General features: G+C 38.3%; 1 protein-coding gene across 3 annotated transcripts in view; it reads left to right on the forward strand.

Annotated features, from left to right (window-relative positions):
* Nucleotides 1–24,736, forward strand: part of ZNF277 (zinc finger protein 277) — a 117,306-nt gene that overhangs the window by 72,111 nt on the left and 20,459 nt on the right. For all 3 annotated transcript variants that reach the window (XM_060108679.1, XM_060108680.1, XM_060108682.1), the window contains 2 exons: nucleotides 18,476–18,567; nucleotides 23,500–23,610. In XM_060108679.1, coding sequence (XP_059964662.1) covers nucleotides 18,476–18,567; nucleotides 23,500–23,610 — 203 coding nt within the window. The remainder of the gene's footprint in view (nucleotides 1–18,475; nucleotides 18,568–23,499; nucleotides 23,611–24,736) is intronic.

The following is a 24,736-nucleotide window of genomic DNA, read 5'->3' on the forward strand; positions in this document are numbered from 1 at the left end:
ATAATGATAGAATGTAGGGCTTGTGAAGATTAAGTGAGATAATGCATGTGATATACTTACAATAGTATCTGCTATGTAGAAAGCACTCAATAAATGTTGCCAGTAATACAAATAACAATATATTGTGTCTTAACAGTGAGATGGATTTGGGTATTTGGAGAGTTGTAGAAAAGGGAGGAAAATACATATGGATCTGTATGTTCAAGGTATGTTCAGGAAAGTTAAGTCTGATCTGAAAGATTTTTGGAGGAGTGTGAGGTAGGTTTGAAGAGGTAAGATGAAGCTAAATCATGGAAATCCTTTGGTGCCAGGATTGACTTTCTAATGAGAAAGACCCATTGATGTCTCTTCATTGCCCATGAGAGTGAAATGAAGAAAAGATAAGTGTAGCTGTATAAAAATCCAGTTTGGGCTTCCCTGGTGGCACAGTGTTTGAGAGTCCGCCTGCCAATGCAGGGGACACGGGTTCGTGCCCCGGTCAGGGAAGATCCCACATGCCGCAGAGCAGCTAGGCCCGTGAGCCATGGCCGCTGAGCCTGCGCGTCCAGAGCCTGTGCTCCGCAACGGGAGAGGCCAAAACAGTGAGAGGCCCATGTACCGCAAAAAAATAAATAAATAAAAAATAATAAAAAATTAAAAATCCATTTAAAGCTGGCAAGTTCTGACTACAGACCAACTTGGAGATGTGGAAAGAAACTAACAATTACTGAGTGCCAGCCATATGCTATGCCTTTGCATTAGACCCTAGCTTCATAGCAACCCTGTGAGATAGCTATTAAATGCTGTTCTACTGATGAGGAAACTGTGGCATAAGAAGATGATTTTGCCCAGGAGCACTTAGTGAATGAGAAGCAAAGCTGAGGCTTTAAGCTAAGTGGTGTGCCTAATACCTGCCTTTTTAAGCCATGCCACACCGTGCAAGTCTAGTAGTTATTTACTCTGCTTCCCACAACTCTTGTACTCTTTTTTTATTCTAGGCTCTGATAGTTGCTCTGTCCTGGATGCTCATTATCTTATAGGTCTGTGTAGGGAGGGGATTCAGGCTAGGATTGGACTTTCAGGAAAGCAGAGGAGGCTTACAATAGGCTACCACTGGGAATGGTGGCTAGGAGATCAACAAAAAAGAAAAGATTTGCCAAGTAACAGGAAGACAGGCTGAATTTGCAGTCAGACATTTCATTGTAATTTTATGCTCTGTAGTGTGGAAGCAGGAGGTTGGTGTGGGTGATCTTCCTTTGGGAGTTGGCAGTGACGACAGGATGTCTCTCTTTTATGTACAACGAGCTCTACAAGTCAGTAACAGACATTTCCAGAAAGAAGTCCAGTTGATCAAATGAACCAGTCTTCAACGAAAGTAATAACACACCTTTTTTCTTCTATCAAGTTAACAAGATTTGAGAACAATAACACTAAATGGTGGCAAGAAAAGCACAAGCACTTTTTCAGCCACTTAAAAGAGTGTGAATTGGTATACCATTCCTGAAAGGCACTTAAATGTAGCTTAAACCATTTAAATTGCTTCATGGTAATGGGTATATAATCCAGTCTATGTTTTTCAATGAACTCAGCTCAGTGTCAGTAGGATCTCAAGTCCGTGAGAGAGGACCCTCAAACTAGAGTGGCATTTGCTCTCCTGATTTGCATTAGTGATGACTTGCATAGGTAGCATTCATATGTACTCTCTCATTTGGAACTCTAGGGAATTCCCTGGCGGTCCAGTGGTTAGGACTCTGTGCTTCCACTGCAGGGGGCACAGGTTTGATCCCTGGTCGAGGAACTGAGATCCCGCAAGCCACGTGGCATGGCCAAAAAAATCTGTTTAATAAAAAATCATTTGGAACTCTAAATAAAGGATTTAGTGTAAATACCTGTGTATGATTTGCTGTTAATTCAAAATGACTTTGTAATTTCTTTGAGGTAGGAATTATGTCTTATATTTAAATATCCTTCCTTAGCACTCACTATATTGCTAAGTTCACATTGGTGTTTTTTCCAAGCCCCATTTTTTGGGGGAAAAAAAATCTGTTTCTGTGTGAGTGGCTGGAGGCATATAGAATCTAAATGATCCATTTTTTCCTTTTTTTTTTAGACCTCACTGGTTGCTTGTGACATTTATGAGATTTGTCTGAGTTCCCAGTTTTCTTTTTGAAGAGCTTGATTCCTACTTGACACTTTTTGAAATTTTTCATCTGTACTCTGAAGGTGGAACTACAGAATTAGGAAAGATTCTTGAGGGTTTGAATAGCTTGTATACCTTCCTCCCTTTTAGCTTCCTTCTTTAAAAATATTCCCTTGATCCCATCATTCTACCTTAATCTCCTCCAGTGGTTCTTTTCCCTCTTTTCTTTTAAATGGGTAAGTTTTCCAAGGTTCCCCATCCAGGGGATGCACTCTCATCCATACCACTGCTATGCTGATGGCTTAAATTTTGGTCCTGACACACAATAGGCAGTCAGAGTAAATATCCATTGATTGGTTCATCTCCAGCTTTCTTCCTGGCTTACCTCTAAACTCCAGTTCTAACTTGCATTATGTTGAACTTTTCCATATAAATTATCAATGAACACCTTAATTTTAAGGTGCCTAAAACTGAACTTATTTTTTTCTCTACCAAAATTTGTAGTTTGCTTGTTTCCCTTTTCTTATATAATAGTACCACCATTCCCCTGGTCACTCAGTTTGGAAATTTCTGGAATCATCTTTAACTCATCCCCATACCTAAGTCATTTGTCAAGTCCTGTCAGTTCCACCTTTGAGTCCCATATACATCCTTTTCTTTGCGCTCCTAGTGTCTTTTACCTTGTATGTGGAATCACTTCTCTAATCAATTGGCATTGCCTCCAGAATTTTAATATTAAAATACATAGCGGATCATTTTATTCCCCTAAAACCTGCAGTGGTCTTTTTCATCTACATATTCTTAAGCTTTTCTGGGCTCAAACTACATTTCCAGTATCTTTCCCCATTCTTTCGTTCAATTACCCAGGGTCCAGTTTATTAATTTATTTAATAAATATTTATCTTGTCCCAGACACTGTTCTAAATTCTGTTGATATAGCAGTGGATGAAATAAGCCACAGCCCCTGCCCATCTAGAGATTTCACTCTAGTGAAAACACTACTTGTCTCACAGTTACTCATATGTTAGGTGGTTTCAGGAATCTGCTTCATCAATCAGGAATGCCAGCCCCACCTGTGGAAATAACATAGGCCTCAAGACATCGTTCACATACCGTACTTTCCACAAAAGCTTCCTGATGCCACCAATCAGAATTAGTAACCTCTTCTAAGCTCTGTTAATACAGTATTTTACTTGGCTTTTCAATTATAGTTAGTTGTTTAAAAATCTTTCTTTCTTACTGGATTAGATGCCTCTTAATGGTTGGGACTGTCATGTTCAGTTTTGTATCTTCTCTGAGCCTTGTTCATAAAGCATTAACTTAAATTTGATCCTGAAGTATTTGTGTGGCATTTCGATAGAGCCATATAGTCAGATCTCCCTGATTTAAAGAAGAGAGGTGAAATAACCGAGGCAGACATCTTTAATCACAGGTTACACTTTTCACTTAAGCATAAAAAAATACTAGTTTTTACATTTGCCTACAGTAGAAGATAAATGGCAGTCATAAGCTCCCAGAGCAAGATATAACTTTTAATTAAACTGGGACGAGGGGAAACATCCATTTAGCTGCATCAAAGTGGATTTTTAAAATCACTATTATAAATGTCAGTTTGAGAGGTCATTCTTGACAGCTATAAATATTTTATGAAAATTTTAACCTATATAACAATTTGATCCTCTGGAGAGAAACAGTGTTTTTTTGGTTTGTTTTTTTTTAATGCTACTTCATATATCCCACCTCCCCCGACAGTAAAACAACAAAATGAAATTACATATCTCCCACTAAGAAGATTATTCTCCCTTGTGCCACTTTTCTGTATAGATTTCAGAGATTTTTAATAAAGGATCAAATTATATCAGTGACTTATAAAGTATAATGTTATACCTTTCCTGCATAATTCCTAGCTTTGTAGCACAAATTTTCTAATTGCACCTACAGTAACTTTCCCAAATATAAGATGATGTTTCCCATTGAATGTAACGTTATTATTAACAGTGCAACAAAGATCAAGTTAGCTAGAGTGACCACTGAGTAATATTAACCTTCAGATTAATTAATGTTTTCATTTAGGAAACAAACGTACACCCAGTCTGAAACAATACTAAACTGAATCCTAAAGTTTGCCACTTTGAACTTCTTCAACAAGAACTTAAATTTTGCATGGCAGTTTTTATATACATTGGCTCTGTGAGATCACTAAGGCAATATCATTATCTCTTTTTAGATGGAAAAACAAGTTTGAAGATATTAGGAGATATGCTGAAGGCCACAGTTATATAATGTATTAAATAGGAAGGGAGGATCTCAAACTCCTGTTTTCCAACTCTAAGCACCATCCTCTGTCAGGATTCTTTATCAAATTGGATCTTCCTTCTATAAGCAAATGTGACATTTTCAAAATAGTCAATTTTTAGAATTAATAAAAATGGATGAACAGGACATAAATACATATGTAAACAAATAATAGTGTTCTGTTTCCATTGCTAAGAATTTTTTTTATCTACTTTCTTATTAGGTCAGTCATAGATAGGAATTTCTTATTTCTTTGGGCCTAAGCTGCTTATATTTTCTTTTAACACTTGAAGATAGTGTGTTTTTGGAGTTGCCTCTATCTTTAGAGAAACATAGGGCTATACCTGAGCTTGAGTTTAGCCAGTAAAATACTTCCTCAGACAGATTATACTATACTGATCCATGCCATGCTGATAGTTTCTCTTTTCTTCAGTGTAAATTATTTTGCAGTCTCCCATAGCCATCTTTCCATTTTTAAAAGTCCTCCTCTTCTTGCCTAGGCTGGATTCCCTTTTATCTTTTTTTTTTTTTTTTTTTTTTTTCTTTTTGCGGTATGTGGGCCTCTCACTGTTGTGGCCTCTCCCGTTGCGGAGCACAGGCTCCGGATGCGCAGGCCCAGCGGCCATGGCTCACGGGCCCAGCCGCTCCGCGGCATATGGGATCCTCCCAGACCGGGGCACGAACCCATATCCCCTGCATCGGCAGGCGGACTCTTAACCACTGCGCCACCAGGGAGGCCCCCTTTTATCTTTAATACAAATAGAAATAAGGCTTTTCTAGCTCTCATGTGTTTAACTCTTGCATTTTTTTGTTCTGTGTTTCAACTTTTCTTTTTTTTTCATTGTGATGACCTATTCCATGTAAATGATAAATCTGTATAATTTTTTTTCTCTACTCGTTAATTTTTTAAAGATGTTCTGTCGGGGCTTCCCTGGTGGCGCGGTGGTTGAGAGTCCGCCTGCCGATGCAGGGGACACGGGTTCGTGCCCCGGTCTGGGAAGATCCCACATGCTGCGGAGCGGCTGGGCCCGTGAGCCATGGCCGCTGAGCCTGCGCGTCCGGAGCCTGTGCTCTGCAGCGGGAGAGGCCACAACAGTGAGAGGCCCGCGTACCGCAAAAAAAAAAAAAAAAAAAAAGATGTTCTGTCTATTCTGTTTCTTGCTTGCTCTTCAAAAGCCACCTCACGGAGATTCAAAGTAGGAGAAATATACTGACTGTGTATCCTATGTAGCAAGCAGATGGTTATTGCCTTTATCATTGCAGTTTCAAAAAGGGTAGGATGTACTGATATCTTTCAAAAAGGTGAGATATTAGTCAGATCAAATCTCATGGATTTGGGGGAGTATATCATCATCCAGTTAAGAAATTTCTCTCTGGCTTTTTTGTTTTACTGTTTTTCTTTAGTCATTGACATGCGTTTTCTTACTCATTTAAGATGTCTTGATATTGCCATAAACTTAAGTTTCCCTCATCTCAAAATGCTGAGAACACTGGGTTTTATTGTATTTTAAGAAACTGTATTGTGTCATTGATAATCCTTGTTTTAATACAGTTATTCCTGCCTCTACATGCAGCTCATCCTCATGTTTCTTTGCCCTACTCCCAATCTTTCTTCCGAGAACTTGGAGGAAACCTGTGGAAAAGAGCTGGATCCTTTTGTGTCCAAGGCTCCCAGGGACTTAGCCTTTAAAACTTCTTTAAAATTTCAGCTATTTTCTTCCTACTTGCCCTTTTCATCTCATGCTCTGCCAAAGGTGAAATAGTTCTTGAGTCCCTGCCTCTCTTCAGAGAGCTTGTCACCTTTTGGAATTCAATTTGTCTTTTTGCCTTTTTTTTTTTAAGATATTTATTTATGCATGCATGCATGCTGCACCAGGTCTTAGTTGTGACACGCAGGATCTTCTTTGCAGCATGCAGGATCTTTTAGTTGCGGCATGCATGCAGGACTCTAGTTCCCTGACCAGGGATCGAACCCAGGCCCCCTGCATTGGGAGCACAGAGTCTTACCCACTGGACCACCAGGGAAGTCCCTTGTCCGGTTACATTTTGAGTTCAGCTTTTTGGAGTCAGAGTAAGTTGTGTGGGCTTCCCTGGTGGCACAGTGGTTAAGAATCCGCCTGCCAGTGCAGGGGACATGGGTTCAAGCCCTGGTCCGGGAAGATCCCACATGCCACAGAGCAACTAAGCCCATGCGCCACAACTGCTGAGCCTGCATTCTAGAGCCCATGAGCCACAACTACTGAGCCCATGTGCCACAACTACTGAAGCCCACACGCCTTGAGCCCATGCTTTGCAACAAGAGAAGCCACTGCAATGAGAAGCCCGCATTCTACAACAAAGGGTAGTGCCCACTCACCACAACTAGAGAAAGCCCGCACGCAGCAATGAAGACCCAACGCAGCCAAAAATAAAAATAAAACAAATTTATTAAAAAAAGACAAACATGATTGGCACAAATGTGTTTATCCCAGCTTAGCTTATAGCTACAACAATCAAAAGTTGCCTGAAACTCAAATGGTCAACAATAAGGCAATGCTTTAATAAGTTACGGTTTATCCACATAATGGAGTATAATGACAGTAACCCCTGCTCGCCGCAACTAGAGAAAGCCCGCACACAGCAACAAAGACCCAACGCAGCCAAAAATTTAAAAAAAAGTTGTGTGTGGGTTTTTCTGTTTGTTTTTCTAGGGTTTTTTATTATCCACCTTTTTCTCATTGTAAGGATATTCTCTTGTGGCTTTCCTCATCCTAAGCAGAGTGAAATTCTTCCTCCTTCTGCTTTATTTTAATTAATATCTTAGTGACTAAGTGCCACTTTTGGTTAAAGTAGATGCTTTTCCTCTTTTCATACAATTCAGAAAGACATATACATATATATGTATCTGTCTACTAAAAGAGACAATTGGCTCTACTAACTAGTTGTCGTAAATAAATTCCAAAACCTGTTATTGTTTAGTATCTAATCTTAGACTTTTGACCAAGGTATCAGTGAATATTCTATCAGTAAATTACCACATTTAGTTACCTTGGTATACATTTTGCTAGAAGTTTGTCTATGGAGTATATGCCAGCAAATTATGTCACTCGCTATCAGGTGTTCTTTGGGTACATTCCTGACAACACCCCACTCACCCACCCAGTCAGAGCTAGGCAACTGGTGACACCTTCCTTAAAATGTAATCCATGTTAAAAATTGTGACCATGATAAATGAAGTACAACTTTGGAGGCTAGTAGTTGGTGTTGGGAGGGTGAGGTGGGGATTTAAAATGATTTTTCTAGGGGACTCTTTTGTCTAGTGTGTGGCTATCCCCTTGAGTCATTTTTGACAAAGAATTAAATGACTTTCCATGTCAACTCCAGTCCACGTTTAGGACTATGCAGTTTTTATAAGAGAGTGTCAACTCAGATGTCTTCTGGTTACCTTCTAAGTCCACTGGCTCTGCATCCAAGTGAGAGCTTAGAAAAGTAACATTCCAGCTACTTGACTGGAAGGACAAAGTCAAGAATATTATCAACCGATATTTATAAAAACGATGTTCAGGGAAAATTGTTTAAGGAAGTTCATAATTTTTCTAGGAAATCTTAAACTCTCAACCTCCAATCAAGAGGAAGCAGGTATCTGTATTGTATCATGACAGTTCTTATCCCACCCCTCTGCGTTGCTTTCACTAAGTTTTGGGATATGCTTTGACACGAGAGACAGCTTTGGAGAATCAATATGAGAAACAGTCCATCTTGTTTGGTCTATTTATTCTTGGTATGTCGCCCATTATATCACATAGTATACTTATTTTCAGTGACTTCTAGCTTCCCAGTGTTAGGCCAGACTTCACAAGACTATCCTCACTTCAAACATCAGCCACAAGTTGGAGGATCCCCAGGCCGCCTTCACTTCTGACCAGCTGGCTACAAATTCAAGGGGTTCCCACTAACCCCCTCAGGTTTTTTAATTTGCGGTAATGACTCCCAAAACTCAGGAAAGCACTGCATTTATGATTACAGTTTTATTGTAGAAATAGGTCCAAATCAGAACCAGCCAGAGAGATACATAGGGTAAGGTTTGGGAGAGCCCCAAACACAAAGCTTCCATTGTCCCCAGGGATGTATTGCCCTTCTGGCACATCCGTGTGTGTCATACACACAGTATTGGCAACCAGGAAAGCTTACCTGAGCTTTGGTGTCCAGAGTTTTTAATGAAACTTCATTAAGCTTGATTGATTGACTAATTGACCACATGGTTAAACTCAAACTCAAGTTCCCCTCCCCTTCCTGAAGTCAGACTGATATCCTGTGGCTCAAAGCCCTAACCCACTAATCATATGGTTGGTCTTTGTGGCATGGCAGTCCCCATTCTGAGTTATCTCATTAGCATAAACTATCAGGTGGAGTCAAAGGGCCCACCAGGAATAACAGAGACACTCCAGCCACTCAAGAAATTCCAAGGCTTTAGAGGTTATCTCCTAGGAACAGGGGACAAAGCCAGCCAAATTCTTTGTTACACAAACTCCTGTCCATCTGTTTCCCTCATCTAAGAAAGCTGATAGCCAAATTTGAGGCCCACCTATAAGTGTGAATGTGTGGGTTTGGGTGTGTATATATGTGTACGTGTATACTTCTTCTTTTTATTTTTTATCTTCAATTTATGTGCCCATCCCACACAAATTTTTCTTTCTTCCTTTACTCATTTTTATGCTATATTGTTTTGTAATCACCTGAAATACTTAAGTGAAATCATTCCAAATACCTCAGAGATAAATATTCTAGAAATAGACAGCAGGAGGAATAAGGAGTTCTCCTGCCCTTCTGTGGAGCCTTTGGTCCACTGCTCTACCTTTATTAGGGAGATTTGTTGTGTTCTTTATTGGAGGAGGGCAACTGGGCTCCTGGACTGAGAATTCCTGGCAGGTTCTGCCATGCTGCTGCCTTTGAGCTAGGTTGGGAGGGAACCTTCGGAGTGTGCAATTTTCTCTCATAGTCACTCATACAGCCATTTAGCCAGGAAACTATTGTGAATCTAATATGTCAGTATCAATAGAATGTTTTTGATATCTGTAATTAATAACATCAGCCTTAGTTTTACTTCCTTATGTTAATGCAAGCAGTTTCCATTGGATTTGTCATTTAAGCATCAGTTTTTTCTTTCCTGTGTACAAATACTTACCTAAATTGACATTTTCTAAATTGCTTTTTCCCAAATTGGATGATTTTTATAATTTCCAACCTAACTCACAAATTTCATTTTCTACCTATATGTCAGTCCCCTGTGACTATGTTGCATGCCATCTGCTATGTCTACTGTTTCATTAATGTTTCCTCTGCTTTGGCTTATGAATAAAGATAAAAGACTAGGCACTGACCCCTTTACTACCATTCTTGACATTTTAAACCAATTACATAAACGTACAGCTTGTTATTATGACTCTTTGCCTAATACATCAGCTGTATTCTTACAGCTATGACTTTTTGTTTTTTGTGGGGTTTTTTTGTGGTACGCAGGCCTCTCACTGTTGTGGCCTCTCCCGTTGCAGAGCACAGGCTCCAGACGCACAGGCCCAGCCGTTCTGCGGCATGTGGGATCTTCCCGACCGGGGCACGAACCCGTGTCCCCTGCATCGGCAGGTGGACTCTCAACCACTACACCACCAGGGAAGCCCACAGCTATGGTTTTTATCCAAGCCTATTTTGTAATGAAAATTTTATCTGATTTCATCAGCTGCTTTCAGAAGTTACAACGTATAACATCTGTGACGTTCTCTTCATCCCTCTATTCTATAAATCCATGAATAAAATCTAGTATATCTACCCAGCATGGGATTTTTTAGAAAAATAAAAGCACCAAAATGGTGGCTTGGATTTGCACATCTTTGTGATGCTTTCTATGGATTGTCTCCTAATATATTTTTCTGTTCATAAGTGACTTCAAACATATGCTATGATTAATCCTATCAGATACCAAGCTTAACAAAGGAAGAAAGGAAGGAAGGGCAGGAGGAAAGAAAAGAAACTTTGTTTTTGATTGCCCAAGTGTCTTCCACCCAGTTTCTTCCTCACTAACGCTTGATCAGCAGCAATCAACATGTGTGCTACAGAAGAAGGAAATACAGAATCATTAAAGCTGAGTGTTGTTTTGTCACATCATACCAAGTTAGCAGCAGTGGGAATAAGGGTGGAGGGACATGGTGGTGATGTGGCTCTCTTTTACCTAGATTCCTCCTGACTGTTCAAGGAGTCTGAGGAAGTAGAGACCATAGGAAACAGATCACCTCCATTCAACAGTTATTGCTTACTCCTGTCGATGAGGCACGGTAGGGACTACAAAGATGAACCAAGCAGTTCTGCCCCTTAGCAAGCTTTTTATCTGGTGGGGTACATTACATAAAAGTAGTAAAATTAACAAGGTTTTCCTAGCAGTCATCCATATACTTTAGAAGACCATTACTGAGTTGGGAAAAGTTTCCCTTTACCAGACTTCAGAGCCTAAGTCCCAGGCTGGTTAGTTATTTTGTGGTTTATGATTTAGAGAGTGGGGGAATCGGATGGATGAAAAAATAATTTTTTTAAGAGGAAGGGGAGGGGGACAAAGATTTGGCAGCAGGGCACCCAACAACCAAATGAAATGTGTGAACCGAGGATGGTCTTGGTGGGAGTTGGGGAAGAGAAGAACATTAAAAGACATTATTGGGACAGTTGAAGAAATTTAAATATTGCCTGGATGTTACATACTATTTTGGGATTATTATTGATTTTCTTATGTATAATGATAGTGGCACCGTGGTTGTGTATAGGAGAAAGTCCTTATTAGAAGAGGGATGCTGAAGTATTTGAGTGAAGTGTCATGAGGTCTGCAGCTCACTTTCTTACTTTCAAATGATTCAGCAAAACAAAAGATGTTTAGTGCTAAATATATGTGTGTATAGTTGTGTGTGTGTGTGTGTTTGTGTCTGTGTGTGTGTGAAGAGAGAGGGAAGCGGTGAAATGTGAACAATTATTGCATATATATATTGAGTATAGGAATGTTCATTGTACTAGTCTTTCAACTTTACTGTTTGTGAAATTTTTCATAATAAAAAAATGGTAAGAAAATAAGAGACACTGACAGAGTTACGTGACTTGAATAGCTTCCAGGTTTACTAACTCATTTGGCATATCATGACATAACTGTCAGCACAGCCAATTTCAACAAATAAATGAGAACTATCTTCTTAATTTACTGAATTGATTACAACAGGATGATGAAAGCTATTATAGGATATAATAGTTGCAGAATTAAAATAATTTCTTTTTCATCTTCACATGATTTATTTTATGTATAAGTAAAATTTGATTAAAAGTATATCTATATATTTTATGTTCCTATATTAAGAAATAAGAATAATTTCCTATTTGTTTTATAATGTACAGACAGACATTTCATAGAGTAGGCTTTATTAGATAAGAGGGAGAGTATGTTGCCATTATTTTATTTCTTAATATGTTTAAAGAATAAAACAAAAACAATGTTCTACTTCAATATACTTAGTTTCCTTAATTGTTGGATTTAATAATTATCATTCTAGTTCATTTTCTTATCTTGACTTGCATCTCCTGTTTCTCTCAAAAAGTCATTTTAGTGAGAAACATGAATTGATAGTTATGCTTTTAAGATATATACTTATTAAAAGTATATATACTGTATTAAAATGAAAGCGATTAAGTGAAAAAAAAGTAAAAACTTGTTCTCCAAATTCCTATCCCATAGCAATATAAAATTCTCTATGTAACTCTTTATATTTCTAAAAATTATCAGTTGTGAGTTTTTAAAAAAAACAGCTACTTTAGAACTTTTAAATTAATAACCAATAATAAATTCCATTTTTTAGGATAGTTTACATATACAGTAGGCTATTATCTTTGTTTAAATAAATATCAACTTACTATTGCTGTAGAAACCTCTCCATTTTATAGTCTATATGAAGTGCCAGTCCTATATGAATAAGAGATAATCAATTTTTTTATAAACTCCTCTCCTTTGAGAATTTCATTTTGATTTTCAGGAGAGCATTCAGATTTGTAGTGTGTTTGTTGTTGCACTGGGGGTGTAAATTTAGTTATCATGTATTATTAAGACTCTACAGCAATAAATTGTATACATGTGACATAAAGAAGCTCATGTTCTCTTAGAAGAGATGGTTGGGACATAGTTTTCTTTGAAGACCAAGCAATATAGATGTCTATGGAACACTACATACTGTGGTGGCAAAAGAAGATACTTGTAGCACAGAAGTGGTCAGGGTCAGTCCACTTTATGATTTGTAGGGTGTTTCAGAAGCAATTTAGAGATCACCAGAACCTAAGTCCTAGAGAAGTGGCATGCTCAAGGCCACATTTAGAGCTAGTTAGTCACAAAACCAGGACAAGAATACACATCTCCTGAGTCCCCATCAGTTGTTGTTCCCACTCACCACAGAGATGTAGTGTTTGAACTGAGCTCTGAAGGATTAGGGAAGAGAACTCCAGTTGGCAAAGATGGATGAAAAAAAGAGAGAACAGTTACTCCAGACCATTGAGTGGCCTGAGGAATCACAATAAGTAATTGAGAACTGCTATTGAGAAGAGTAATACACAGATTATAGCAGATGTTCTTGTTTTTCCCTGTAATAGAGTTTATATGGGAAGCAATGCAAGAGAAGACTTTTAAAAACCTAGAGTAGAATCAGGTACAAAGCAATGTGAATGCCATTCTAAAGATTGTGGATTTTATTCAGTAGAAAACAGGGAGCTATTTCATGTTACTTTAAGTACCAGTTCTAATTGTTTCATTTTCAGATATAGTCATTACATATTTATATACTAGGTTTTTTTTTTAAGGTCCATTTACAATCAGATTTTGACTTCCATCTCTCTGGACATGCTTCGGATAAACTTACTTTTTAAATGTGTGTGTACAGGGAAAGTCTTTCCTATAAATCTATCCATCTGGTATCTGGTAACCTCAGTCGATCCAAGTAGCACAGAAGACAGAAATCAGAGAAAAAGCATCCCTATGAGGTAAAAATAACTTCCACAAAGCTCATCCAAATACTGGGAGCTACTCTTTCTCAGATACCAAACAAATTTGACTTAATTTTATCCATAGAATTTGATTATCTATTTTTCTTTAGCTGGATTTTAGGAATTCCTATAATCTTGTTCTAGCTTAAGGAGAAAAACAGGAGGTCTATGCAGAGGATAGCAAATGAAAAGGAGGTGTAGATGGCAGAGCCAATTGGTGGATACAGAAGTAGACTCACTGACAGTGATGACCATAAAAGAGTGAGAAGGAAGGACAACCAGAAGAGCACAACAGTTTAGAGTCATTTGTAGGGACAAAGAGATCCTGAAAGTAAATTGATACGTTACAGTACAATATAGTAGTAATTGTTCATAGCAAGGACCCTACATCATACAGAAAAGGTTAAATCATATCTCAAGTTTTGAAAGTAGGGAAAACATGAGAGGTGTCTTGGAAACCATTTTGTGTAAAACTATTAACCCTTTAAATACCAAATTGAAATTTCTACGATCAAGAAAATCTACTTAGCCAGTATACCTCTTTTTATAATTGTCAGAAATAAGGCATGATCACATTTGTATATATTATCTCTCCTGTTATTTTACCGTGTTCTAAAGCCTCAAATGCTGAGAAGTAATCCATCTAAGACTGATCTAAATGAATTTTTTGTGTGGATATTTTGTAAGAAAGATTTTTATGTTGCCCTACCTTTCCAGATATCTATCCCCTGGATTCTGAACTTGTTTGTTCACTAAATAGAAAGGTTATTGTTATATGCTATGTGTCTAGATATGCTACAGTGGGTACGTTCTGAGAAAAAAAAAAAGCAAATGTGCTATCCAGACATGGCACCAAGTAGCTTTGTAGCTTTAAACAGGTCACCCTAATATCTCTTTATAGGCAGTTAGTCCATAGTTTCATGAGGTCCCTTTCAGTTCTCAAATTCTAAAATGCCAGTACTGAGCAGCATTGGTCAGAAGGAAATCTTACTGGAGAGGTTAGATGTGGTTAGTAGAAATAGAATGTTAATGGGGAGACAGGAAAATAGCCAAGAAGGAATAGGTAGTGTATTCATGTTATTGCAACCACAAGAGTCAAATATGGCAAGAATACAAGTTGGAGCTGAACAGTTGCAGCAGAGAATCCAACCAAAGCTGAACTACCTGGTGGCCATGTCCATTTTTCCCAATTATAGAATTCTTTCTTACATTGATGTTATTAAAATGAGAAAAGTCTTATGCACATGAAATAAACAGAAAGCAGAGATGAAACAACAAATGGTTTAAGTAGCTCCCCTTGGTGGAAGGTCTGGGAAAGAGTTTAAAAAGAGTTTGTGCAGTGAACAAAAGGCAGATCTTGAAAGAATGAACTTAGATAAAAATGAAAGGAGTTGTATGGAACCTGCCAGATTAGGGACGACACAGGTACTCTAGAGCCCTTGTCTCTCTTACTGTGGTTGTAGGTAGTGCAGATAAACTAGCAGAGAATTCACAGTGCTACCTCATCACCATGTGAGGCAAGCTCCAGAATGCGGACAAAAGAACAGTGTGGTTTTAGTTGCTTGCCATTAAAAAGTGGCTTCTTGGGGACTTCCCTGGTGGCGCAGTGCTTAGAAATCCGCCTGCACAGGTTCGAGCCCTGGTCCGGGAAGATCCCACATGCCACGGAGCAACTAAGCCCATGAGCCACAACTACTGAACCTGCGCTCTATGAGCCCACGTGCCACAACTACTGAAGCCTTCACACCTAGAGCCCATGCTCCGTAACAAGAGAAGCCACTGCAATGAGGAGCCCATGCACCACAACGAAGAGTAGCCCCCCGCTCGCTGCAACTAGAGAAAGCCCGCACGCAGCCAAAAATAAATTAATTAATTTTTTTTAAAAAAGTGGCTTCTTGCTTTAGTGCCCTGTCTACTCCATGCTCCTTCTAATTCACCAAAATGTAAATTAGGCTCTCCTAAGAAGAATCAATTTATACACAACTTCAGGTGTCTGCACTCAGGTTGTGCAATTCAGGGTCAACTGATAAAACTTAAATTTGGCCAAAGAAAACTGTAGATGGCTTAGTATCACTCTGGTTTAGACTCACAAATCTGTTATATTTGTGCTGAGTCAAAACCAAGGAAATATTAAGTTGAATAAGATTTTTCTTTAGCCAACTTTGGGTTATATCATCACCAGCCTGAGAAATATGAGATGATGATTTTTAATAAGCATTAACAGGTCTTGTAGGCTGAAAACGGGAGCAGGCAGAGAAAGTATTGCTCAGCCTTACTGTGGGATGTTTATAGTGATCTTTATCAAGAGCTTTATCTATTGGGTTTTTGGTTTTGCGGCTACCAAAGTTGTAGATATAGGGCTCTGAAATGTGTTTTCTCTTTTTTAGTCAAACTATACATGTTTGTAAAAGTTCGGTTTTCCTTTAATTTGACTTTTACTGTCACTTTCAGTTTTTATGTAAAATTCACTTAAAAAGCAATAATTAAAATTGTCTGATACATCAACCTTACTCCCTTTATTTTTTTTGCTTTTATCTATCCACTTGCTGCCAGCATAAAGCCCTAAACTTCATGAAGTAAACAGTGTTCTTTTATATTTGCTGTGTGCCTGAAGTGTTGAGCAAGGTCTCTGCATTCTGTATGTCAGAGCTCCAACATATTGAGTGCTGTAATTTCCAGAATCCCCATTAAGCTTCACAGCCCCTGTAAACTCCTCTGTAAAGTCTCACAGAGTCCTGCCCTATACATGTACAGCTCAGTATTTGGACCAAGGTAAAAAGAATCCCAGTCCAGGTTTCTTGAGCTCCTCTTCTGCAGCTCTCTTCTTTCTAGTACCTCGTCCCACAAATTCCTCTTGTTTTTGTATCCTGAATGCCAGTCTTTTTTTTCTTCTCCACCAAGTGAGGTAGATAGATATATAACCTTCATTTGGGTTTAACTTCCCTATGTTGCAATTTGGAAAACACTACCCAACAGAAAACTGGCAATGTATTATTTTTTTTGCTCATCGATCACAGCCATGTGCTATTATCCATTTTCTTTTTTTTTGTGGTGGGGGGGCTATGTTGGGTCTCCATTGCTACACGTGGGCTTTCTCTAGTTGTGGTGAGCGGGGTCTACTCTTCGTTGTGGTGTGCGGGCTTCTCACTGTGGTGGCTTCTCTTGTTGTGGAGCACGGACTCTAGGCACACAGGCTTCAGTAGTTGTGGCACGTAGGCTCAGTAGTTGTCACTCGCAGGCTCTAGAGTGCAGGCTCAGTAGTTGTGGCGCACAGGCTTAGCTGCTCCGCGGCATGTGGGATCTTCCTGGACCAGGGCTCGAACCTTTGTCCCCTGCACTGACAGGCGGATTCTTAACCACTGAGCCACCAGCGAAGTCCCTATTATACATTTTCTGAAAAAAGATAAGATATATGAAGCAATTTGTTTTACAGTAGTTTACAAGGGGAGGAGAAGTGTTATATCCATTATTTCATCATGGCTGAAACCAGAAGTTGATTGAATTGATTTTTATCCTGGCAGCTTCTTAATTTTTTTCTTCAGTGGATTAATATTTATAAATGTTTGGTGATACATTTCCAGAAATGCCACATGGAATTTATTAAGCTTCTAGATACAAGCTCATTTTTTATGCTGTCCTACAAATATTTACAGAATCAGCAATAAACTTTATGAAGTTCGTATTTTGAGTTTCGTGTTATAAGAGTAGCTGGAGAGTCGTATGCAACTGTAAAATAAGAACAGCATAAAGACTTTCTTTTAATTTCAAAGAGTTTTCATATCCGTTCAGAAGATAAAAGCAAGCAAAAGAGATGATGGTAAAGCAAGTTACCAGTTATTGGGGAATTGACATCAGGTGAGCTTATTAGTTACCAGGGAAACCAGTAGAGGGGCACACCCCTCAGCGCCCCTTTGATGAGAACAATCACTAGCTGGGGCCTGGGGCAAGTACACAGGAAGGTCAGTCATGTGCGTAGGGTATAGGTGAAGCAGGCACTGGTTGGGCAGGGGATGTACAGAGAGCAAGAGAACAGCCATCTTGAGTGGCCTGACCATACACATGCACAATTTGAATTCTTTACATAAATTTCTGATCTAATCCTATAAACAATGCTATGAGGTAATATTTTCATTTTCATCTTAAAATTGAGAAAACTGAGTATTAAAGACATTAAATAAAATACTGAGTACAGGTGAGAGCCAGATTCAAATCTAGTTCTGTTTTATGTTTCAGAGTCTGAGCTCTTAACTATTGTATTGTAGTCCAGAAATGACTACATGGCAGAAATGGGAATCAAGTTGGACCTTAAAGAACAGTTAATGTTTGTAAGAGCGAAAAAGCAAAGAGAAATAAAATCACCTCATGGAAAAACAATGTGTAGAAGAACCACCCTGATTAGAATAGGGTGTTACCAGTGTATATTTTAAATTATTTGAGTTGGAGAGTAACAGGATAATTGTACATGAAAATAATTTTAAGAAGTTTTTCTAGCAACAAAAGAGAGGATGGATATGATAGAAAAAAAGGATTGAAATCAGGCAGACCCTCTAAGAGACTTACTGATAGTAATCTCATAATGACTGATTAAAGACTGGATTCAGGGTGATGGCATTGGGAATGGTGGAGAGAAGTAATATGAAAGACAGTCCAAGTGAAAAATTGATCAGAACTTGATTACAAACTAAACTGAGAATTACAGAACGGAGCACATTTTTGCTTTTGGAAGAGAGTGAGGTTGGGAGATGATTAATAAAGACAGGAGGAAGGACAGAGTAGTGAAGGATGGTGAGACCCTATTGACTTCAAGTTTCCTACATAGCTATCCTAATGGTATGTTGTCTGGCATTTAACAGTATAGACTTGGAGTTTAGGTACAAGGATAGGAATGGAGAAATTCAAAATATCATCAGTGTTCACACACTTCCTTTATGCTTCTACCCCAATTTCCTCCCATCCAGACTATGACATTTTTCATTAGCTAACTATGGATTTATTAAAGATAATATCATATGTGTTGCTACTTTACAGAAAGAAATTCTGGAACAACAGCAACAAGAACGAAATGATAACAATTTTCAAGGCAGCTGTATGTTTTGCAATGAGGCATTCCTCGGAAACAGGTAGCAATTATGTATGTCTTTAAATTTTACTGTTTTTCATCTGAAGACTTACCAAAACATCCACAATGGCAATATAGACTAAGTTCTATGGATTGGCTCAGAACCCTTTCATATATCCACAGGAATTTTTTTTTTAATTCACCAGACATCAAAGATGGAATGTAGTTGCTCTAAGCAGAGTAGGGGGATCAATTTTTTAAATGCCAGAAATAGAATTGTGTTTAATGTTGTAGGGCTTTTTAAATTGTCCAACAGTCAAGACCACATGCAGCAAACTACAACAGACGTGCCCTTCTGTATTAACCTGTTAACTCTAAATCTTTGGCTGGGACTTCCCTGGCAGTTCAGTGGTTAAGGCTCTGTGCTTCTACTGCAGGGGCCACAGGTTTGATCCCTGGCTGGGAATCTAAGATCCCAAATGGTGAGCCAAGTGGACAAAAAAAAAAAAATCCTTTAGCAGTTTTTGGTGTTTCACTTTTGAACATTAAAAATGATAAAGATCTAAGGGGGAAAAAAATGGGGAATTGGTAATTCTGTCACCAACCCCAACTGGCCCAAAACCAACTGGTGTGCTGTAATTCAGTTCTAATGCTAACCACCCAGAGTTAGCATCAGACTCTACAGGTTTAAGGGCATCATCCCCAACAAGCCTGCCCACACTTTAGACACCAGCCACAAGTCTAGTGGTTCCCCAGGACACCTGTACTTTTGACCAACTGGCTACAAATTCATGGCTTCCCACCAATAATTTGCATAGGTTCATTAATTCACTAGAATGGCTCACAAAACTCAGGAAAGTGTTTATTATAAAGGATACAGATGAGGAACAGTTAAATGAAGAGACACATAGAGCAGGGTCTGGATGGGTCTTGAACACAGAGCTTCTATGCCTTCTCCTCAAAGAATCAGGATATATCATCCTCCTGGCACATCAGTGTGTTTACCAACCAAGAATCTTCACTGAGTTTTGGTATCCAGAATTTTTACATGCTTCATTATGTAAGCATGATTGATTTAATTATTGAACTTAATCTCTGGCCCCTCTCTCCTTTCTGGAGTTCAGGGTGGCTCTAAGTCCCAACCCTTTGATCACATTGTTAGTCTTTCTGGTAACCAGTCCCCATCCTGAAGCTTTCTAGAGGCCTACCACAAGTCACTTTATTAGGAAAGGTAATCTTATCATAGAGAAATTCCAAGGATTTTTGAAGCTCAGTGCCTGGAACCAGGGACAAAGACCAGACAAATTTCTTTTTATGCAACAGTAATATTTACAAATGTACATCCTCTAGGAAATGGGAATGGTTTCAGTGACAGCATACAATGGACAATCAGAAAAATATCATTCTTCTACCCACTTGAAAGAAAGCAGTCTTTAGTTTCTAAAAAAAAAAAAGAAAAGCCTAGCACAAACTGACATCGTTGTCTGAAAAAACATTGAAGAGGAGAGGATAGCTATTTGTTTGAATTTAGAAAACGGTTTGAATGAAGCATCAATGTTGAAAACACCAGTGATGAAGATTTGATTCTCATCTAGATCAGTTAGCATAGAGAAAAATCTGTGCCAAGGTCACTAATTATGCTTCTAACCCTGTCAGTTTCAAAGGGCTTTATGGGGATGGCAGTGAGGACCACCTCACTATCAAAAAGTTTACCAAGCATTGCTGCTTCTTTTTAGCATGTTATTTCTGATTTTATGTTAAAACTATTATTAACCTAGTGAGGAGACGTGTGATTATTATTAGGAATCTCTAGTATTAAAAAGCTATAAATATTTTTATATTTACATAAATTTTATTTTATAAAAATATTTTATATTTATATAAAGCTTAAATTTTTATGATAAATGTAGGGACTGATGTGATTTGAAGTATTTGTCCATATGATATGAAATTCTGATAATATTGGTATTTCAATTTACTGAATATTGGTGCTCCTGTAATTCCTAATATAATCCTCCTGTTCTTTTCTACCTGTATCTCTATTCTCTGTTGACTGGGGTGACATGGGAATTAAGTGAACTCCTCAGTAGTTTTGATTGACTATGTCATTGTTCTCTAATAAATTAAATTTTTAAGAAATTAACCAATGACAAAGGTAAGCAGCATCTCATTTTTATAAAATGTCCCCTTCTGCAGTTCTTGTTTATGAAAAGGTCAGTTTATAATAAAAGATTAAAGATATAACCTGATTCCAGCTATGTACTTTATTAGCAATATTTTGGGGTTATATTTGTGTCCTCCCAGCCTAGGGACATAAAAAGAATAGAAAGACAGGGGCTTCCCTGGTGGCGCAGTGGTTGAGAGTCCGCCTGCCGATGCAGGGGACACGGGTTTGTGCCCTGGTCCGGGAAGATCCCACATGCCGTGGAGCACCTGGGCCCATGAGCCATGGCCGCTGAGCCTGCACGTCCGGTGCTCCGCAACGGGAGAGGCCACAGCAGTGAGAGGCCCGCGTACCACAAAAAAAAAAAAAAAAAGAATAGAAAGACAAAGGACATGGGTTAATGATAAGGATAGAAGAATAAGTACTTTCTTGCTATCCTACATCTATTTCCCCCCTCCTATACACTTTTGACTCTGGAATGTATGAAGCTATTTCTTTCAGCCTTAATCTAAAATGTGTCTCCTGGGGCCTCCCTGGTGGCGCAGTGGTTGAGAGTCCGCCTGCCGATGCAGGGAACGTGGGTTCGTGCCCTCGTCTGGGAAGATCCCACATGCCGCGAAGCGGCTGGGCCCGTGAGCCATGGCCGCTGAGCCTGCGCATCTGGAGCCTGTGCTCCGCAGCGGGAGAGGCCACAACAGTGAGAGGCCCGCGTACCGCAAAAATAAATAAATAAATAAATAAAAATAAAACTAAAATGTGTTTCCTATAAACAGCATATAGTTGGATCATGTTTTTTAATCCATTCTGCTAATTTCTGCTTTTTGGTTGGAGTGTCTAATTTATGTTTAATGTAATTACTGATGAGATGGGATTTACTTAGACCATTTTGCTGTTTGTTTTATGTTTTTAAGTTTTTTTTTTTATTTCTCCCCTCCATTACTGCCTTCTTTTTTGTTAAATAGGTATTTTCTAGTGTACCATTTTTATTCCCTTGTTTCTTTTACTATATTTTTTGAGTTATTTTCTTAGTGGCCCATTCACTATCCACTACAATTCACTAGAGATTACAATTAACATTTTATTTATTTTTTATTTTTTTATAAATTTATTTATTTTTGGCTGCACTGGGCCTTCGTTGCTGTGCATGGGCTTTCTCTAGTTGCAGTGAGCGGGGGCTAGTCTTCATTGTGGTGCGCAGGCCTCTTATTGCAGTGGCCTCTCTGGTTGCGGAGCACAGGCTCTAGGCATGCAGCCTCAGTAGCTGTGGCACAAGGGCTCAGTAGTTGTGGCTCGCAAGCTCTAGAGCGCAGGCTCAGCAGTTGTGGCGCATGGGCCTAGCTGCTCCACAGCATGTGGGATTCTCCCAGACCAGGGCCCAAACCCATGTCCCCTGCATTGGCAGGCGGACTCCCAACCACTGTGCCACCAGGGAAGCCCCTAACGTTTTAACGTAAAACAATTGAGTTCAGATTAATACCAACGTAATTTCAACAGTATACAAAAACTTTGCTCCAACATAACTAGCTCCTTCCCCACTCCTTTGTGCTATTGTTGTCATACAGACTACATCTTTATACATTATAAGCTCATTAACATGTCTTTAAAATCGTTACTTCTTGCAGTTATTTTTACATCAGATATGGGAAGAAAAGATTTGTAAACAATAATTCATTTAATATTGCCTTTTATATTTGACTGTAATTTTACTGGAGCTTTTTACTTCTTTATGTATATTTGAGTTACTATCTAGCATCCTTTCATTTTAGCCCAAAGGACTTCTTTTAGTTTCTTGTTGGGCAGATCTGTTAGCAGTGAATTTTCTCAGGTTTTATTATCTGGGACCTGTCTTGATTTCATCTTCATACTTTTTCTTGGTATGGGTCTCTCTGATTTATTATACTTGAAGTTTATTGGGCTTCTTCTGTTTGGATTAATGCTTTCCATCAAATTTGGGAAGTTTTTGGCCATTATTTCTTCAAATATTCTTTCTTCCCCTATCTTTCTTTGCCTTTTGGGAATCCTATTATACAGATGTTGGTAGATGGGATGGTGTCTGAGGCTCAGTTTATTTTTCTTCATTCTTTTTTCTTCTATTCCACAGACTAGAAAATCTAAATTGATCTTCAAGTTCATTGATTCTTTGTTCTGCCAGTTCAGTTTTTCTTTTGAGACCTTCTAGTGAATTTTTCATTTCAGTTACTGTACATTTCATCTCCAGATTTGTATGTTTTTTTTTTTTTTTTTCTTTTTGCGGTATGCGGGCCTCTCACTGTTGTGGCCTCTCCCGTTGCGGAGCACAGGCTCCGGACGCGCAGGCCCAGCGGCCATGGCTCACGGGCCCAGACGCTCCGCGGCATATGGGATCCTCCCAGATCGGGGCACGAACCCGTGTCCCCTGCATCGGCAGGCGGACTCTCAACCACTGCGCCACCAGGGAGGCCCTATGTTTTTTTTTTAATTTCTGTCTTTTTATTAGTATCCTCTTTTTTATAAGATATTATTCTCATACCTTTTTTGATTCTTTAGACATGGTTTTCCTTAATTCTTTACACATATTCTTATTGTCTGATTTAAAGTCTTTGTCTGACAAGTCCAACATTTGGGCTTCCTCAGCAACAGTCTCTGTTGACTTTCTTTTCATATGATAGTATTTATATGCATACTTACTTTATAACATGTCACTCTTTCATAGCCCAAATGTGTGTTTCAGTGTTTAACCTTTGCTTGTACTTCTAATTAGTGTTGTTATCATTATACAAACACTACTCATGACCTGATTTGTTCCTAGATAAGTTATAAATAATGCACACTGCTCAAATTTCTTCCTAGATCTGTTCTTTTGAACCACATGGCCAGAGAACACACTTTCAACATTGGGTTGCCAGACAACATTGTAAACTGCAATGAATTTCTGTGTACATTACAGAAAAAGCTTGACAAGTAAGTACTTTTTTATGAAACATGACCTGAAGCTGTCTCAATCTTGGATTCTGTTGTGAATTTTTTAAAATTAATTTAATAGTCAGAAGTAACTCAAGAAATGGAATTTTCTCATTTCTCGTGTTGGAGGAGTTCACATTTTGTATGACGATCCTTATTTTTTGTAGATCATATTGCCTTTTAGTAGTTTTAAAATATAAATGTCATATATACCAAACAATGTATATGCCATTATAAGGTATGTTATTATATAGGGTATGAAAAATATACTTAACCAGCCTAAGAAAGAGAATGTTATTATTTCCTTTGAATCTCCCTGTGTGCCCTTCCTCATTAGTATCTCCCCCAGAAACCACTATTCTTCATTTCAGATTCATAATTTCTTTACTTTTCTCTATAATTTTTCTACACATTTAGTAAAGTAAATATATTGTCACATTGCTAGTTGTTATTCAGTTTTATGTGAAACATAACATACTGATTGCATTCTTTTACCTTTTAGTATTTATTCACATTTATATATCATAACACTCCACTTTTCTCAAGGTCATATTCTGACAACCGTGAGTATCTAGAGTTTAGCTTGTAGAAATAGGGAAGGAAATTCTCTACATCACCAAAATGGCTTTCAAAAATCTATCCTCTTTTCTTTCTAGGAAAGGGCCCAAGATTTTACTCTCAAAACCTAGCTTTATTCATTTAATATAATACTAATGAATGTGGTATCTCAGACCACAATATTTGGAGCAATAACATTGAGAAAGAAATACCCATTATAAAAAGTTCTGAATTCAAATTCTGGTGTCAACAGTACATCAAAACAAGTCTCTTCACTCTTTTATTGAATGACCCTTCATTTATAAAATAATACCAGGTGTGCTTTCTAGCAAGATTAGCAGTAATGATATCCCTTATCAACTTATTGCCTATAAATTGTTTACTATAAAAGAATATAGTTACTTCTGTGGCATAAGAAATAATTGAAAGGGTGTTTAGTAAAGATGAAAAAGAATTCAGAATAGAAACAACAACTGATTTCAGTCATTTTGTTGTTGAACCCAAGTTCATGTGCCCAACAAACAGTGAAGCCAAACAAACCAAACATCAGAGTTTTGGTTTTTGAATA

This window comes from Mesoplodon densirostris, chromosome 9, assembly GCF_025265405.1.
Source record: "Mesoplodon densirostris isolate mMesDen1 chromosome 9, mMesDen1 primary haplotype, whole genome shotgun sequence".
NCBI classification, from domain to species: Eukaryota; Metazoa; Chordata; class Mammalia; order Artiodactyla; family Ziphiidae; genus Mesoplodon; species Mesoplodon densirostris.